At 42.9% G+C, this 20,311-nt stretch overlaps 1 protein-coding gene across 4 annotated transcripts in view; it reads right to left on the bottom strand.

Annotated features, from left to right (window-relative positions):
• SPON1 (spondin 1) overlaps positions 1-20,311 on the bottom strand; it is a 1,002,740-nt gene that overhangs the window by 129,723 nt on the left and 852,706 nt on the right. For all 4 annotated transcript variants that reach the window (XM_069739940.1, XM_069739943.1, XM_069739942.1 and 1 more), the window contains one exon: positions 10,262-10,426. In XM_069739940.1, the coding sequence (XP_069596041.1) occupies positions 10,262-10,426 (165 nt within the window). The remainder of the gene's footprint in view (positions 1-10,261; positions 10,427-20,311) is intronic.

The following is a 20,311-nucleotide window of genomic DNA, read 5'->3' as shown; positions in this document are numbered from 1 at the left end:
TCTTGAATTTTTTGTACATTTATAACGAGATTATCCATTGAAGAGCACAGACCCTGAATATCCATGTCCACACCTGTGTCCAGAATCATCCAAATGTCTAGGGGAAAAAAAAAAAGTGAACACAGAGCAGAAAAAAAAAAAAAAATGATGTCAGAACTTTTTCTTTCCCTCTATTGAGAATCATTAGTTTGGCTCCTTGTACTGTTATGTTTGCTAATGACAGGTGTTATGAAGGCAATCCAGAAACACAGTGTGCTTAGCGATCAGAGCGCACACAGTGATCTGACAAATACCCAAAAACACAAGAACGAGCTCTGAGACGTGGAAACTCTGTAGACTGCACACCTGATCCTATCCTAAACACAACTAAAAGCGGCTGTGGATTGCGCCTAACAACTACCTAGGCAACTCGGCACAGCCTAAGAAACTAGCTAGCCTGAAGATAGAAAAATAGGCCTGACTTGCCCCAGAGAAATTCCCCAAAGGAAAAGGCAGCCCCCCACATATAATGACTGTGAGTAAGATGAAAAGACAAAACGTAGGGATGAAATAGATTCAGCAAAGTGGGGCCCGATATTCTAGGACAGAGCGAGGACAGTAAAGCGAACTTTGCAGTCTACAAAAAACCCTAAAGCAAAACCACGCAAAGGGGGCAAAAAAAACCCACCGTGCCGAACTAACGGCACGGCGGTACACCCTTTGCGTCTCAGAGCTTCCAGCAAAACAAAAGACAAGCTGGACAGAAAAAAAAGCAACAAAAAAGCAAAAGGCACTTAGCTATACAGAGCAGCAGGTCACAGGAACAATCAGGAGAAGCTCAGATCCAACACTGAAACATTGACAAGGAGCAAGGATAGCAGCATCAGGCGGAGTTAAGTAATGAAGCAGTTAACGAGCTCACCAGAACACCTGAGGGAGGAAGCTCAGAAGCTGCAGTACCACTTGTGACCACAGGAGTGAATTCAGCCACAGAATTCACAACAGATCATCTATGGGGCAATAATCAATGGTATGGAGCATTATATATGGCACAGCTTTATATGGAACCTCCTTTGGGGCAATAATGAACGGTATGGAGCATCTATTTTTATTTTTGAAATTCACCGGTAGCTGCTGCATTTTCCACCCTAGGCTTATACTCGAGTCAATAAGTTTTCCCAGTTTTTTGTGGCAAAATCAGGGGGGTTGGCTTATACTCGAGTGTATTCGGTATATATATATATATATATATATATATACACACACACACAATGTATTAAAATTATAAATACATATTAAAAAAAAAAAAATTAAGCTAATAAAGTACATTTGGTATCGCCATGTCCAAGAACGACTCGATCTCTAAAAATATCCCATTACTTAACCCCTTCAGAATACACCATGAAAAAAATAATAAAAAAAACTAGGCAAAAATCTATGCTTTTTCATCATACTGCTGAACAAAAACTGTAATAAAAGTTGATTAAAAAGATAAATGTAAATAAATATATCTGAAAATGTCCTCTTGTCAAACAAAGAAGCCACAATACAGCCCCTTTAATGGAAAAATAAAAAAGTTATAGCTCTCAGAATAAAGCAATGAAAAAATATATTTTTTTTATTAAATAGTTTTTATCGTGCAAAAGCGTCAAAACATAAAAAAATTATATAAATGTGGTATAGCTGTAATTGTACTAACCCGGATATTAAAGCTGCCTTATCAATTTTACCACAAGCAAAACTTGTGTAAAAAAAAGAACAACGGAAAATAAAGATTACAATATTACTGCTTTGTGTTTATCCTGTCTCCCAAAAATTGGAATAGAAAGTGACCAAAAAATGTAATGTGCCCTAAAATGGCACCAATAAAATTGACATGAATCTTTCAGAAGAAATATGGAAAAATTACAACTCTCAACATATGGCGATGGAAAAACTATTTTTTTGCAAAAAAAAGTGTCTTTTAGTGTGTAATAGCAGCCAGACATAAAAAACTATATAAATTTGGTATTGCTGCAATCGCACCCACCCGAAGAATAAAGTTGTCCAATCCCTGGAAAAAAACTTCAGCACCTACACGTACTAGGCGTACCCCTACATTTTCCTCGATATCATCTGTGAGTGAATTATCAGACTCGGCATCCGTCTCTCACACTACAAGATCAGGAACCAACTATAAAAAAACACGTGAAAGAAATTACCATCCATACAGACGTAACAACCACAGGTCACCTACAACATCTAACAATGACAATAAGGTAATTAATTTAAGTGACTATGTATTTTCGGATACGGATCTATCTATCCTGACTAAAGGACTCACGTTTTCCCCGGGGTCTAGATTCGACACATTTTCGGTGGTCAAAGACCTACACCTCTTTTGCTAGGTCTCTACTATTCAAAAAATATTTTCATGATGGCAATCTGCACGTTTTATTTCCTACAGAGGAGGAACAATCTACCCTAAGAATTTTGGAGGAGCTACACATTGAACATAATACCACCATTGATGGTAAGATTCCACCTTCGATTCGACCGCGTTCCAAGAAGTTCCCCCCTCTATCCACATGTGCCAACGTTGATCTTTTTGTCCAGATTGTTACCAAGGACCTTATGAAAATACCCAAGTCTATTAGAAATGACAACTTGACACATGTGGAATGGGAACGTCTTAAAACACTCCAATCACTTCCAGACTTAATTTTTAAACCAGCAGATAAAGGGGGCAATGTTGTTGTCTGGCCAAGAAATATGTATGAAAGGGAGGTGTATCGTCAGTTGAATGATGGGGTCTGCTACAAGAAATTAACGTTTAATCCCCTCTCAAAATTTAAATCACAGCTGGATTCCATACTTCAAAGGGCTGTAGAGGAGGGTGTAATTATGAAGGAGTTGTCATTAGCATTAAATGTAGCAGAGCCCACCATCTCGACGTTCTACCTCCTTCCTAAAGTGCATAAGGATAGTACAAATCCCCCTGGACGCCCCATTATTTCTGGAGTGGGGAACTTCTTGGAACATGTCAATCGTTGGATTGATTCTATCTTGCAGCCATTTGTGGAATGTCTCCCCTCATTCTTAAAAGACACTACAGCTTTCCTCAGACTAATCGATGACCTCCATATCGATACTGATGCCATCATGGTAGTAGCAGACGTAGAGTCGCTCTACACGAGTATCAAACATTCTGATGGTGTCCGTGCAGTTAAATATTACCTTAATATGTCTAATTTCCCGTCTGAATTTCAAAATCTAGTTCTAGAGGTTATGGAGTTTACATTAACCCACAACTTCTTTACTTTTAAGGGGTCCTTCTTCCTGCAGCTCCAAGGAACAGCCATGGGGGCGGCCTTTGCGCCGTCCTATGCTAATCTGTTCTTGGGGCTGTGGGAGAGGGACCTCCTCCTGTCAGATCGGGCCTCATCTATGGACCATGTCCTATTATGGACGCGGTACATAGATGATGTTTTCCTGATCTGGCAGGGATCTATTGAGTCTTTGCAAATATTCATGCAATCACTCAATAGTAATGATTGTAATATTAAGTTGACTTTTCATTCTGATAGCGAGAGTGTAGACTTTCTGGATGTCCTGGTTAAGCGCGATAAAGGGGATGTTATTCAGACTGACATATTCAGAACGTTGACATCTACTAATACATTGCTGCATGCTTCCTCTGCACATCCGAGACATGTGATTCAGTCTGTTTCACTGGGCCAGTTCCTCTGTATTCGGAGGATCTGCTCCAGTGATGCAGACTTCGAGAAACAGGCATTGGACCTAACTAGAAGGTTTCATGATAGGGGATATAGCCACAGGATGGTGAAACACGCATACAATCGGGCTAAATATTCTTCCCGTCATGATTTGGTATACAAATCAGTCAATAAACCGCCTGGAGAGAAGGTCAGGTTCATTACTAATTACCATAATCGGTTTTCATCTGTGAGGGAAGCCCTCACTAAGTCCTGGCCTATCCTCCAAGCGGAACCGGTAATTTCAAAATACATACCAGAACGTCCGGCTATTACCACTAGACGTTCTAGGAATCTTCGCGACATGCTTGTGCTTAGTCACTACACCGGTAAGGGTAAACCAACATTCTTAGACCTTTTTCCTAAAAAAAGTGGATGTGCTCCATGTGGAAGATGTGTGGCGTGTCCCAATGTGGAAAAATGCGACTCATTTTTTAATTCTGATAGATCTAGAACATATAGTATAAGGAAAAATATAAACTGTACTACACGTTATGTCGTATATTTTGCTACCTGTCCATGTGGACTTATATACATAGGACTAACCACACGCCCCTTTAAAGTTCGAATAAGGGAACATGTATTGGGCATACTAGCGGCCATTGACCACACGGACACATCCACTTTAAAAACCATTCCTAGACACTTTTGGCTCCACTACAATTGTGATGCCACATTGCTAAAAATTAGGGGAATTGACTCCCTAGATATTGATATCAGAGGAGGTAAACTGTCACAAAATCTGTCCCAGCTAGAATCTCGCTGGATTTGGACATTAAATACCATACATCCAAATGGCTTAAATGAGAAAATCAGTTTTGTCCCCTTTCTTTTAATGTGGAAGTCTGTGTTTATCCGGTCCGACATAAGTTAATTTTCTCAGTTTTTGTTTTTAACTATTTTTAATTTTTCTATTATAGGTTTCTGTTGAACCAATTTGAGTCCCCGTTGTGTATCCATATAACATTTGCAAATTGGACTTTGATGAAAAACCATACTATCTTTACAGTGATCTTTGGACTATTGACATCTTCTCAACACCATCTTGAACAATATGAGAAAGTATATGCTGTTGGATACAAGAATCGGTTATTATCTTTATTTACATAATTGATGGATGCAGAATTCATTAATCACTAGTACTTGCAATATTTTCCGGCTCTTGTTTGTGATGAGTCCAATGCTCTAATCGTCCGCCTGGCACGCATGCGCGCTGTGCCGTTCTGTGTCGTTTGGCTCTTGGCGTCTTTGGGAGGTGTGGCGCTGTGACACTTGTTGTCGCGGTCCTGCCCTCTGCTGATGCTGACGCCGCTCGACAGAGTCCGGGATTCGGCGGCGAATGCATCATCATCAGAGCGGTACGTACCCAAGCTACTAAAAAAAACACGCGCCTACTCTGCCCCCTGATGACGCGACCGCTGGGAGCGATGGCTTGGTCCCTAACAGTATAGAAACACAGTGGCGGCTCAGCGCCACAATATAGATTTAATGATGAAATTTATAGGGGGTGCGTTCCACTCTAATGGATAAGAATTGCCACTTTATTTCTTTGGGTGATAGTTTCTATTTACTATGGTGTGGTGTGTGTTCGATCACTATGGCAACTGATAGCACTTCCGGGTTGCTCTCTATTGGTTCCGGTAGCCTTTTTAAACCGAGCACTATTGATTCAGACATGCCCCCTGATGAAGGCTGTGCCGAAACACGCGTCGGGGCGACGTGGAAGCTACTGATGTGTCCCCTCATTAGGATTCTGGCGGCTGCTTGTCATTTATTTGGTAAGATCATGATCTTGATACCTTATATTATGCGACATTAGGAGCAATGAGTTTGGTCCTGTGTGTTTACTATCATATGTGGGTGTTGAGTAACTGAAGGTATATTACCTTGCACCGCCATTATAGTATATGGGGATAGGACTTGGATAATATTAAAATCCAACATATTAGCTTATTATATATTAATATTTTTGCAGCTATTACCGCCAGACCTCCCATGTTCCGTTTCTGCTGATTTAATTAACGAATATGTCTTGTGGGAGTACCCACTGTTTCACCTGTTTTATTGAATTTATATAATAAAGACTTGTTATACTTTTTCAATATATTTTGACCTATGGATCGTTGTTTTTTCTTGTGTGTTTTTGAATCCCTAATACCGCACGAAGAATGGCGCAAAAAATAAATAAAACCAATTATTAACCTGCTGTTGATTTGTTCATTCTGCCTCCCAAAGATCGCAGTAAGGCTCAGCTCACATTTATCCTGCGCTGAGCACTGCTGCTGAGTATTATGTTTAAATCCCTGAAATACGCGATTCAGAAAAAAAACTCAATTGAAGATTCCCTATCGTGAGGAAGATGGACTCACTTTGGGCTGTGTCTGTCTTTTTAGTCGTTCATAAAAGCGCGGTCGGCCACAATTTTTTCCTCTTCTGAAAAGAAGGACAATACTGAACAGAGGCCAGACGGAGTCCAGAGTAACTCTGCTGCCTCATTATAGTGAATGGATGACTCGGGGGTTTCATCTGAATCACATAATTCAAAGATTTAGATGGAAACCCCAAAGTAAGGGTTCAGAGTAGAGTGCAGAATAAATGTGATCCAAAATCTTATGTAAAATGTTCTCAACAAAAGCTTCAATTCAATCCACAAAAAAGCAAGTCCGCACTCAGGTCCATCATCTGGCAATGGAAATATAGGGGGAATCCACGTTACTGGTAGTACAAAGGCTCTTGAAAAGTTCTGTGGCTCCTCACCACACAAAAGAAAACCAATTAATTCTGCACTCCCAAATCCAAATTCACCCCTCCCTATTGAGCCCTAGTGTGCCAAGACTACATTTAGCTCCCGCATAATTGGCATTTTTGTAGTGATGAGAGTCCACATAATTTAGGGGAACATGTCCCTAGAAGCATGAGCTGGACATAATGTACTGGGAACTACAATAGGAGATTTGCAATTTTCACTCAGCAAATCCACTGCTTCTTGTTTCTGGAAAACACTCATGGAGTCAAATTATCACTACATCTGTAGATAAATTCCCAAAGGGGTATGATTTCCAAAATTGGGTCACTTTTGAGTGATGGCTAAGCAGTAGTGTTGAGCATTCCGATACCGAGTTCTGATATTTTTGTGATATCGGGAATCGGTATCGGGATTAAGATTGATGTGTAAAATAAAGAATAAAAATAAAAAATATTGATATACTTACCCTCGGACGCTCCCTGGTTGTCACCGCTGCAACCGCCATGCTTCCGTTTCTAAGAATGAGCGCGTTAAGGACCTTCAATGACGTTGCGGCTTGTGATTGGTCGCGTGAGCGTCATGTGACCGCTCACGCGACCAATCACAAGCCGCGATGTCATCGAAGGTCATTAACGCGCTCATTCTTAGAAACCGAAGCATGGCGGTTGCAGCGGTGACAACCAGGGCACGTCCGAGGGTAAGTATATCAATATTTTTTATTTTTATTCTTTATTTTACACATGAATATGGATCCCAGGGCCTGAAGGAGAGTTTAATCTCCTTCAGACCCTGGGAACCATAGAGGAATAACTTCCGATATTTGTGTCCCATTGACTTGTATTGGTATCGGATATCGGTATCGGCCAATACAATCCGATACCGATACTTTCAAATATCGGACGGTATCGCTCAACACTACTAAGCAGTAATGTACAGCCACATATCACATATTTCTATGTTTAGCAGAAATTACCTGACAAATTTTGGTACCATTTTTACCCATTTCGTCTTGTGGAAATCTTGGGCTAAAACAATATTTTTGTGGTAAAAATGTAATTATTTTTTCTTTGCTGCTTAATTATATAAACTCCTGTGACACACTTGTGGTGTCAATATGTTTTCTGCACCCTTAGATGAAATCATTGAGAGGTATAGTTTGTAAAACATGGTCACTTATGGGGGGTTCTGTTATGGCACCTCAGGGTTCTCCCAGTGGGTCACTACACCTGCAAACCTTAACCATAAGATCAGCACAAAATTATGGCGCTCCTTCCCTTCTGAGTTTTGTACTGTGCCTCAAAAGTAAGTTCTAAATACATGTAGGGTATTGGCGCACTCTGAAAAAATTGCAGAACAAACTGTGATGTTCATTTTTTACCTAGCAATCCTTCTAAAAAATTAAACATTTTTGGCTGAGACAACATTTTAGCAATATAAATGTAATTATTATTTTTTCACCGCCCATGAGTATGTCTACATTGAGCAGAAATTGTGGGATGAATTTTGGTGCCATTATTACCCATTTCCCATTATTAAAATGTAAAATTTGGGGCTAACAATCTAGGCTGTAAAAATGTAAATTATTTCTTCTTCACTGCCCAATGGTATAAAAATCTATGACACACCTGTGATGTCAACATGCTTACTGCACTCCTAGATAAATTCATTCAGAGGTTTAGTTTGCAAAATGATGTCACTTATTGGCAGTTTCTACTGTTATGGCACCTAAGTTTGCTTTTTAATTGCACTTTTGCATTACCCTTTGTTATTTACCGTATATACCCGAGTATAAGCCGACCCGAGTATAAGCCGACCCCCCTAATTTTGCCACAAAAAACTGGGAAAACTTATTGACTCGAGCGTAAGCCTAGGGTAGGAAATTCAGCAGCTACCGGTCAATTTTAAAAATAGATGCTCCTTCTGTTCATTATTTCCCCATAGATGATCCATATAAAGCTGTGCCACATATAATGCTCTGCACCTTTCATTATGGCCCCATAGATGTTCCATAGAAAGCTGTGCCATATAGAATGCTCTGCACCGTTCATTATTGCCCCATAGAAAGCTGTGCCACATATAATGCTCTGCACCGTTCATTATGGCCCCATAGATGCTCCACATAAAGCTGTGCCATATAGAATGCTCTGCACCGTTGATTATGGCCCCATAGATGCTCCATATAAAGCTGTCCAATATATAATGCTGCTGCTGCTGCAATAAAAAAAAAATCACATACTCACCTCTCTTCGCTCAGGACCCCCGGCACTTTCAATATTTACCTGCTCCTCGTGCGGCTCCGTCTCCAGCACGGACGCTCAGCAGAGGGCGCACACTGACCACGTCACCGCGCCCTCTGACCTGAGCGTCACTGCCAGAGGATGCTGGAGACGGAGCTGCACCGGAACGAGGAACGGTAAATATCGCGCAGCGCTCCCCTCCCTATATACTTACCTGCTCCTGGTGCGGTCCCTGCTTCTCCCGGCGCTGCATCTTTTTCCTGTATTGAGCGGTCACAGTTACCGCTCATTGCAGTCATGAATATGTGGCTCCACCCCTATGTGAGGTGGAGCCGCATATTCATTACTTTAATGAGCGGTACCATGTGACCGCTCAGTACAGGAAGAATCTGCAGCGCTGGAAGAAGCCGGGACTGCAGGGACCGCGCCGGGAGTAGGTAAGTGTAACTAGACTGCCCCTGCTCCCCCTCCCCTGCCGACCCCCAGGTATGACTCGAGTATAAGCCGAGAGGGGGACTTTCAGCCCAAAAAAATGGGCTGAAAATCTCGGCTTATACTCGAGTATATACGGTAAATGCACTTTTGCTTTTTACTTTACTTACAGCAGGGTTTTTGCTCATTTTGTTTCTTGTAGGTTTCATATGGTATATCAGCGTACTCACGAGAAATTGTGCAAAAAATGATATGCACAATTTCTCCTGTCACTCTTGAGAAATTAAAAAAAGTTGGGGCTCAAAGAAAATTTTTGTGGGAAGAATGTGATTTTTGATTTTTTACAGTGCCTTATAAACTTTTGTGAAGCACCTGGAAGTTCAAGGTGCTCACTACACATCTAGATACATTCCTTGAAAAAAAGGAAAATGTTAATTTTTTTCAGTTCACATTGCATTAATTCCTGTAAAGCACCTGAAGGGTTAATAAACTTGTTGAATGTTGTTTTGAGGACTTAGAGGAGTGTAATATTTAGAATTGTGTCACATTTGCGTACTTTCTGTCATATAGGCTCCCCCCCCAAGGTAACTTGAAATGCAATGTGGTTCCCTACAAAAAAAAAATGGTTTCGTAAATATGTTGGAAAAATAAGAAATCGCTGGTCAACTTTTAACTTCCTTACACAAAAAAAATTTCAAACATTGGGCTGATGTAAAGTAGACTTGTGGGAAATGTTATTTTTAACTATTTTGTGTGATATAACTCTCAGGTTTAAGGGATAAAAGTGAATATTTGGAAAACTGCAAACTTTTCAAAATTTTAGCCAAATTTCAATTTTTTTCACAAGTAAACGCTAGTCATATCGAACAAATGTACAATATGTGACAAAAAATATTTTCAGAATCTGTGAAACGTTCCAGAGTTATTTCCACATAAAAGTAACACGGGTCAGAATTGTAAAATTTGGCCTAGTCATGAAGGTGAAAACAGGCTTAGGGTTAAATATTACTTTAACTTTCTTTAAGCAACAACTACTCTGAGTTGGGCTGCCATTGAGTACCACATGTAACATATTTCCATAATTTGCTTTCATCCCTTCTTTTAGTACATACGGCATTCAGGGAGCATGCATTTTTCGACTTGTTTCAACTCTTCATTGCAGTCTCCAAGTTCAGCTGGTGACTTTAACATCCTCTGTCGTGTTCGGGCTCCCTTGCCACAGGTTACACTGCAGTCACTCCATTCAGACCATGGCGACAACATACATGGGATGGTATCTGTGAGGCACAGGTAAGAATGTAACATATAACTATAACCTTCACACAATGGAGGAAACAATTTCAATAAATCAACTATTACTATAGAAACTATCTGAGCAAAAAGAATAGTCTGTTTTCTGTCCAGTACAGGACCTAAGGGGGGTGCATGATGGAAGCATTTATATGCACGAAGGAAGGATTCTTGTTTCATGCATCGCCTCCTCAGGTTCTGGAATAGATATAAAACAGTGTATGTTTAGGCTTTAACTGGAGTGTTCTTTTCAGACAGTTAATAAGTATAAAACAACATCAATGATTTCAACATTATTGAGTTTTTAAGTCAGATTAAGCTATAGCTCCGTTTTATTCTCTACATGCTTTGCTTTATTTCTTCTTCTGACATTTAGTTGAGTCTAGGAATTGGCAAGTTATAGTGATGTTATTGGCTATGGAACTGTAACTTAGTTATAGAGTCGCCAAAGTTTCAGCAACATGTTTATTGTCTGCTCCCATATTCAGCAAACTAGAAAGTTAGTTACAATCCTTAAGAGGTGATCTGATAATTTGTTTCTTCAGTCAGGTAAATTGCCTTTTCAGAGAGGAAGAGTACTAGAACGCTATAGTGCCACCTGTTGGAAGTAGCAATCCTACAAGCCAATATCAACCCTTTAAAGAACCTTGCAATATGACAGGATAAAAGTCAAATCAGAATCTCAATTTGCAGACACGTTGTTTCAGGGTATTGCCCCTCTTCAATGCAAAGTATAAGATTTGATTTGGCTCGGGAACATGATTTTTTTTCTATGAATCAGGACAAGAACTGCTCTATATAAACATTTTGTCACGGGGCTACCGCGACAGAGAAGTTCCAGAGAAGCGCAGCGCTCTGGGCCTCGTTCACACACTGTGAACAGAAGTTCTTCACCTATATTCTGACCTGGCTGCTTTGTGCCAGCAGTGCAGGAGTTAACCGTATTGCTGAGAGCTGGGGCTCTCTCAGCTGAACTGGATTTTGTAATCTGATCCTCTATATAGACCCAGTCCTGACTTCAGCTATTGTCAGTGATCAGTTCTGCTGCCTGGCTGGAGGTTGTTGGAGAGAGGTGTTGATGTTGAAGGTTTAGGCTAGGTCAATCAGGCTATGCCAGCTTCTAGCCTCCCATGGAGGCTATTGAAGCATGGCACAAGTAAAAAAAAATGTTTTTAAATATATGAAAAAATATAAAAAATATAAACGTTTAAATCACCCCCCTTTTGCCCCATCCTAAATAAAACAATTAAAAAAAAAAAAACCTACACGTATTTGGTATCGCCACATTCAGAATCGCCCGATCTATCAATAAAAAAAGCATTAACCTGATCGCTAAACAGCGTAGCGATAAAAAAATCAGAAATGCCAGAATTACGTTTTTTGGTCGCCGCGACATTGCATTAAAACGCAATAACGGGCGATCAGAAGAACGTATCTGCACCGAAATTGTATCAGTAAAAACGTCAGCTCGGCACACAAAAAATAAGCCCTCACCCGACCCCGGATCACGAAAAATGGAGACGCTTCGGGTATCGGAAAATAGCACTTTTTTTTTTTTTAAGCAAAGTTTTGAATTTTTTTTCACCACTTAGATAAGAAAAACCTAGACATGTTAGATGTCTATGAACTCGTAATGATCTAGAGAATCACAATGGCAGGTTAGTTTTAGCATTTAATGAACCTAGCAAAAGAGCCAAACAAAAAACAAGTGTGGGATTGCACTTTTTTTGCAATTTCACCGCACTTGGAATTTTTTTCCCGTTTTCTAGTAAAAGACATGGTAAAACCAATGGTGTCGTTCAAAAGTACAACTCGTCCCGCAAAAAATAAGCCCTCACATGACCATTTTGACGGAAAAAGGAAGTGCTGGAGGAAAATCGGAGCATGAATATTTTCCTTAGGCTTCCAGGATCTCTCTTCGGGACCAAATCCCTTCCAGTCAACCAGGAAGAAGGTCTTGCCTCTCACTCCCTTCATGGCCAAGATGCTCTCCACTTCAAAAACATCATCCGAGGCAGATGGCATGGGCGTGGTATTGGGTTCCTTGAGGAAGGGGTTCAGGATGACCGCCTTCAGCAGAGACATGTGAAAAGAATTCGGAATCCATAATGAAGGAGGCAACTACAGTTTATTGGAGACATCATTGATCTGCTTCAGCACCTCAAAAGGTCCAATAAAACGAGGACCCAACTTGAAAAAAGGAACCTTCAGTCGGATGTACCTGGGCAAGAGCCAAACCTTGTCACCAGGGTGGAAGCATGGAGGATCCAGGCGCCTTTTGTCTGCATGTCTCTTCATACGAGCAGAGGATGCTTCTAAAGTAGCTTTGGTGTCCCTCCACAACTTTACAAAATCCTTGGAGAGGACATCTGCCACAGGGACATCAGAAGGAACCATCACCAGGAGGGGAAACTTGGGTTGATGACCAAACACTATGTAGAACGGAGACTCTCCCGAGGCATCACCAACATGATTGTTGTACGAGAACTCACACAGGGAAGTCATTTCAACCAATCATTGTGGTGAGCATTGACGAAGTGTTGCAAGTAATTGCCCAGGACCTGGTTGACACGCTCCTCTTGCTCATTGGACTGAGGGTGATAGGCCGAGGAGAAATCCAAGATGAAATCCAGATGTTTACAAAGCGCTCACCAAAATCTGGAAGTGAAATGCAAACCTTGATCGGACACAATGTGACGAGGAAATCCGTGCAAGTGGAAAATATTTGATGAAGCTGTCAGCCAGTTCAGGAGCGGACGAAAGAACAGACAATGGGATAAAATGAGCCATTTTGGAGAAGCGATCCACTACTACCCAGATGGCGGTGCAACCCTCGGATACTGGCAAAACCGTAATGAAGTCCATTGCTATGTGCTGCCCTGGATCAGATGGTACTGGTAACGGCAGGAGAAAACCAGTAGGAAGTCATCTGGGGACTTCATTGTGGGCACAAATTGGACAGGCAGCCACGTACGTTTAGTTCTCCCTCCTCATGGATGGCCACCAGTAGTGGTGAGAAATCAATTGCAGTGTCTTCCTTTGTCCTGCATGACCAGACACCTTGGACGAGTGGACCATGACAAAACTCTCTCCTTCTTGGATTCAGCCACAAAAGTTTTTCCTGGGGGCATTCACTACAGGCTGACTGGAGCGACAGGAACCATCTTGGACGATTCAACGATAAATTGAGGGTCCTCCTCTTTGTCCCCGGACAGAAATGAGTGAGAGAGGGTATCAGCTCTGACATTCTTGTCAGCAGACATGAAATATAATAAAAATTTAAAGTGGACAAAGAACAAAGACCACCTGGCTTGGCGTGGATTAAGTCTAAGGGCAGACAGGACGTAGGCCAGGTTCTTATAATCCGTGTAGATGACCACTGGATAGACTGCTCCCTCCAGCAGGTACCACCACTCCTCTAAAGCCATCTTAATGGAGAGTAACTCTTGGTCACCAATGTAGTAGTTACGCTCTGGAGCGGAAAAGGCCTCAGATAAGAAACCCCAGGACACGCGGCGACCCGAGGAAGATTTCTGAGCATAGCTCCAGCCCCTAACGAGGATGCATGCGCCTCAAGAAAGAACTGTTTCTTCAAATCCAAATTGTAATGTGCTGCTGCAGTGCAGTATAGAGCAACCTCCACCAGGGGGTGCTGGTTAGGAAAGGAGGTTGCACACACAGCGCAGCAACACTGAACAACAACACAGGTGTCACAGGTAATGAAAGGGACATGAAACAAGCCAAGGTCATACACGGAGATAGCAGCGCAGTACAGAAGGGGCGAGCAGAGAATCGTCGGGGACAAGCAAGACGTCAGAACCTACCGGGAACGTGGTAACCAAAACGTGAGACGTAAGACGGAGTCGGGGTACAGGCCAAAGGTCAGAACATGTAACAAACGGGTGCAGGCAGTCAGAGGCAAAGAGGAACACTAGGACAGGGATCCAGGTCAGGAGCTCAAACAGTGCAGGGTGAACTATAGCTGACACTGGCCCACAGGCTGCAGAAGACTTAAATAGCTCAGCCAGCTCCAGAGTGAGGCAGTGAGGAATGAACTGTCGATAATAAATAGCAAAGCCAAGGAATCTCTGTATTGTTTTGACTCAAATGGGTAGCGGCCATTTAGGGATGGCAGAGACTTTCTGAGGATCCATTCTGAGTCTGGTATCAGAGATAATGTAACCCAAGAAGGGAAGGCCTGTTCAAAAACGTATTTCTCATACTTGGCGTAGTCGATTTTCCCTAAGACGCTGAAGAACTTGCAGAAATGCTCATCTGTGGGAAGACAGATCTGTGGAAAATACCAAACTATCATCCAGACACACAAAAAAGCAGGACTAAAGCAGGTCCTCGAAGATATCTTTGACAAACTCTTGAAAAACTGTCGGTGCATCACTGGGGCATCACAAGGTATTCATAATGTCCATTCCTGGTGTTTAAAGCCATCTTTCATTCGTCTCCCAGGCGAATGCGTATTAGATTGTAGGCGCCTCTTAAATCTAATTTGGTGAAGATCCTGGCACCTCTTAATCAGTCAAACAACTCAGGGATCAGTGGGATAGGGTATTTATTTTTCACCGTGATCTGGATGAAACCGCGATGGTCTATACAGGCTCAGAGTGATCCGTCTTTCTTTTTCATGAAGAAAAACCTGGCTCCAGCAAGAGAGGAGAACTTCTGAATGACCAACCTGGCCAAATTCTCCTGAATGTAGTCCGACATAGCTTGAGTCTCAGCTGGAGATAGTGGGTAAATTTGGCCTCTAGGGGGTGTAGATCCAGGAATCAAGTTGATGGGGCAATCATATGGCCTCTGGGGCGGTAAATACATCAGCAAAAGACCAATAGGCAGATGGCAAACCGGGCAGCAATGATGGAGAAGACGGAGCCTTAGCTGGACGTACTGGAGCCAGACACTTCCCATGACAGGAATGTCCCCAGAGGAGCACCTCTCCTGTTCTCCAGTCCAACACAGGTTCCCCCTATCATAGCCATGGTAGGCCTAAGAGAAAGGCGTGAGACATGTGGGAAAGAACATAGAAGACTATCTTCTCAGTATGAAGCATCCCAATACGGACATGAAGCGGTTCAGTAGCCAGACGAACCATCTCCCGAAGAGTTCTCCCATCGATAGATGTTATTGCCAGAGGGTTTTGGAGTGGATGAACTGGGATTTGGAACCGATCCACTACACCCTGGAGGATAAAGCTTCTTGTTGCCCTGGAATCCAAATTCGATGACTTAATAAACTGAGATTCACAGATTGTCATGGTTACAGTAAGGGTCAGGGGTAGAGATGTATTTTCCATCTAGGGAGGCCTCTCCTACAGACTCTAGTTGCTGGAGTTTCTCCTGCTTCACTGGACAGGCTCGAATGGAGTGAACCACGTCTCCACAATAAAGGCAGTGGCCTTTAGTGCAGCCATCCCTCTGTCTCTGACTGGCAAGAGCAAAGCAGTCGACCTGCATGGGTTCAGGTGAGACCTCGACAGGGGAGCGAAGGAACAAGCGGCCTTCGAACAGATGGAGCAAGGCACTGTGGTCCTCTTTTACATGCCACCTCACAGGCACACTCTCGGAAATGAAGGTCTATACAGATGACTAGGGAGATTAGGTCATTGAAGGTAGTTGTAGGTCTCAACCGGCTAGCTCATCCTTAATGTCTCCGGAAAGCCCCTCCCAGAATGTCACCATCAAAGCTTCGTTATTCCATCCGAGTTCGGATGCCAGATTGCGGAAGCATACAGCATATTGCCCCACAGATGAATAGGACTGACGTAAACGGAGAAGAGCAGACACTGCAGAGGTGTTTCAAACAGGTTCATCGAATACTTTGAAAAAAGCTTTCAAGAATGCAGGCAAGTTGAAGAGGGTCAGATCCTCTGTTTCCCATAATGGATTCAACCACGCCAGGGCCTCGCCACCAAAGTGCAATATAAGGAATGCCACCTTTGCTTGGTCCAACGGAAGTGGTGGGGAAGAAGTTCAAAATGCAGCCGGCACTGATTGATGAACCCGCAGCAGAGCTTCGGATTGCCATCAAAGTGTGGTGGAACAGCGAGTTGGGGACCTGGACCTTGAACTAAGCAAATTGTCTGAGAAGTTTCCGGAGCAGACACGGATGGTTCAACATGCGGGAACTCTGGACAAATGGTTAAGGCCTCCAACTTGGTAGTTATGGACTGCAAATGTATGGACAGCTCTATCTGTGCATATTTCTGTCACCAGAGCTCCTGGTATATGGTCTGAACAAGCAGGGTCTGGGGTCCTGCGGGGTCCATGGCCTGAGCAAACTGTCACAGACGTGGTGGTTGAGCCACTGTGCCTTGGACCACGTAGAGCCTGGAGGGGCGTTACTAAACAAGCACTGGATTGTTCACTAGAGCCTCTGATGGTGAGGTTTGGTTTAGCTCCCGATGCACACCAGGTGCCACTCCAGGGCAAACCAATGAACGCTCAGCAACTGGACCCGGAGGGACAGACCGGATGATGCGGCAGGCAGAGTTAATATCAGAGTGCAGCAGGCAGAGTTCATACCAGAGTGCAGCAGGCAGGATCTGCACCAGAGTGCAGCAAGAAGGATCTGCACCAGAGTGCAGCAGGAAGGATCTGCACCAGAGTGCAGCAGTCGGGATCTGCTCCAGAGTGCAGCAGTCAGAATCACCACCAGAGTGCAGCAGTCGGGATCAGCACCAGAGTGCAGCAGGCAGGATCTGCACCAGAGTGCAGCAAGGGTTGGTACGCAACCTTAGTCAACTTAGATTGCAGAACAGGAAGGTTGCTCAGGCACCTCCCCAGTGGGGAGGAGGCAATATATGCATAATGTCCCACAGCCATTGGCTGGGGAAGAAGTAGCAAGTGCATGCGCTGGCCCTTTAAAAGGGCAGGAGCGCGCGCATGTCCCAAGGACATGGCTAGAGGCCCAGCTGGAAGCATGCAGAGCATGGGGAAGAGAAGAACTGACCACAGCACGGGTTAGTGAAGTGACAGGCTGGAGAACCTGCCTGTAAGAGTAGGGATCCGGCATGGTGAGAACATTCACACATCCCCAAAACATCAGAGATCCACCTTTGTGTTTTACTGTACGAATGGTGCTCCTTTCTTTCATCATAGGCCTTGTTGACTTCTCTCCAAATGTAATGTTTATGGTTGTGGCCAAAAAGTTAAATTTTGGTCTCATCACTCCAAATTACCTTGTTCCTGAAGTTTTGAGGCTTGTCTCTATGCTGTTTTGCATATTGTAGGCAATATACTTTGTTGCAATTGCACAGTAATGGCTTTCTTCTGGCGACGCTACCATGCAGCTTATTTTTCTTCAAGTGCCTCCTTATTGTGCATCTTGAAACAGCCTCACTGCTAGTTTTCAGAGAGTCCTGCATTTCAGATTATGTTATTTGTGGATTTTTCTTTGCATCCCGAACCATTTTAATGGCAGTTGTGGACAACATTTTTGTTGATCTATCTGACTGTGGTTTTGCTTTTAGAGAGCCCCTGATTTTCAATTTGTTAATCAGAGTTTGAACGCTGCTGACTGGCATTATCAGTTCCTTAGATATCTTTTTGTATCCCTTTCCTGTTTTATCCAGTTCAACTACCTTTTCCGGTAGATCTGTTGACAATTCTTTTGCTATCCTCATGACTCACAATCCAGAAACATCAGTGGCTGGATGAAAGATGCATGAGTCTTGTCTAGATCCCAAAATCTCACTCAGCTTTTATGCACACACAATGCAGCTTTTTATGCACACACACAAGCAAAGAGGTCACAGGTGAGGATGTTACCTTTAGTAACCATTCAAACCCATGTCTCCGAAGTTCCAAACAATAAATTTTGTATTTATTTTCTGAAAATGAGAAATGGTCACAATAACAACATGCATTGCTTGCAGACTTCAAATAATGCAAAAAACAAGTTCATAATCATTTATAAACAACAATACTAATGGTTTGACTCAGGAAGAGTTCAGAAGTCAATATTTTGTGGAATAGCCATGATTTTTAATCACAGCTTTCATGCATCTTGGCATGCTTTCCACCCGTCTTTCACACTGCTTTTGGGTGACCTTATGCCACCCCAAGTATAAAAATGTAAGCAGTTCTTTGTTTGATGGCTTGTGACTATCCATCTTCCTCTTGATTACATTTTAGAGGTTTTCAATGGGGTTCAGGTCTGGAGATTGGGCTGGCCATGACAGGAATTTGAAGTGGTGGTCCTTCATCCACACCTTGATTGACCTAGCTGTGTGGCATGGTGCATTGTCCTGCTGTAAAAACCAGTCCTCAGAGTTGGGGAACATTGCCTGAGCAGACGGAATCAACTGTTTTTCCAGGATAACCTTGTATGTGGCTTGATTCTAAGATTACCCTGCCCAATTCCAGCCTTGCTGGAATGCTCCCTAATGGAGTATAATAGATAGGGAAGCAGGCAGTCACAGTCTTGCCATCCTTCTCCACTGCTTTCTTCAACATAGCCTTCAATGTTTTGTTAAATCTCTCCAACAGTCTGTCCATCTGGGATGGTACATTGAGGTTCTAACTTGTGAAATCTGCAGTTTCTTGCACAACTCGTTCATGATCTTTGACACGAAGGGGGTCTCTTGATCCACCAGTATCTCCTGCCGGCAGACCAGTTTGAAAGATATGGAGCAACTCCAGAAAGATACACTTTGCAGAGGAATTTCTTAAGACTACCGCCTCTGGGTACCAGGTAGCATAATCCAGGACCACCAATATATATTGTGGACTTCACCAGGGGCCCCATGAAATCCAACACTATGCACTCGAATGGCACCTCAATGATGGGCAATAGTGATGAGTGAGCACTAAAATGCTCAGGTGCTCGTTGCTTGGGTCGAACAATGTGTAATACTCGGGTACTCGGACAGAACAACGAGCACAATGTAAGTCTATGGGAGACTAGAGCATTTTAACTGCAATCCCCCCCGGGGGTACTTTTAAGGTCTAAAAATATCTGAAAATGATGGAAATACTGCTGAAATGACAGGAGAACATCATGGCAAATGTCCCTGGAAGCATTTCTGACGCCTAGGTCACAGCTGTAAACAATGTTGTCAGATGTTGTTTCACGCCATTTTTACAGGCACACCAAAAAACATACAAAACTAAAACCCAAATGGATTTTGCTGGGAAATATGCTAATGAACATCCTTTCCAGGGTAATGATGACTTGTATATAAGGCAAAATAATTGACCCCAAACAAAAATGTTCCTCCACCACTTGGGCTATGTTCACATGCAGCTTTTTTAATGCGATTTTCAACTTTAGCATTGCTTTCAACCAATACAAATGCATTCACTGGGTAATGTCATTGAAAAAAATTAACAACCCTAGTTGGCCATGTGTTGTCTGACACATAAGGAGACACATTTTGTTTCATTTATGAAGGAGGGACTCTTAACCCTGCTGTTTTGTTCGCATTTGCTATACACTTGTACTGTTCCCAGGTCAATATGACCTGACCTATTAATTCTTGATTTTTAGCTACTCTAATTCTACCGTCACATTTAGCGACGCTGCAGCGATACAGACAACGATGTCGATCGCTGCAGCGTCGCTGTTTGGTCGCTGGAGAGCTGTCACACAGACAGCTCTCCAGCGACCAATGATCCCGAAGTCCCCGGGTAACCATCGGGTTACTAAGCGCAGGGCCGCGCTTAGTAACCCGATGTTTACCCTGGTTACCGTTGTAAATGTAAAAAAAAAAAAACACTACATACTTATATTCCCGGTGTCTGGTCACGTCCCTCGACTTCAGCTTCTCGCACTGACTGAGCGCCGGCCGTAAAGCAGAGCGGTGACGTCACCGCTGTGCTTTACGGCCGGCCGGCGCTCACCAGTCAGTGCGGAAGCTG

Source organism: Ranitomeya imitator, chromosome 9, assembly GCF_032444005.1.
Source record: "Ranitomeya imitator isolate aRanImi1 chromosome 9, aRanImi1.pri, whole genome shotgun sequence".
In the NCBI taxonomy this organism is placed as follows: domain Eukaryota; kingdom Metazoa; phylum Chordata; class Amphibia; order Anura; family Dendrobatidae; genus Ranitomeya; species Ranitomeya imitator.
This window is presented reverse-complemented; position numbering and strand designations above follow the sequence as displayed.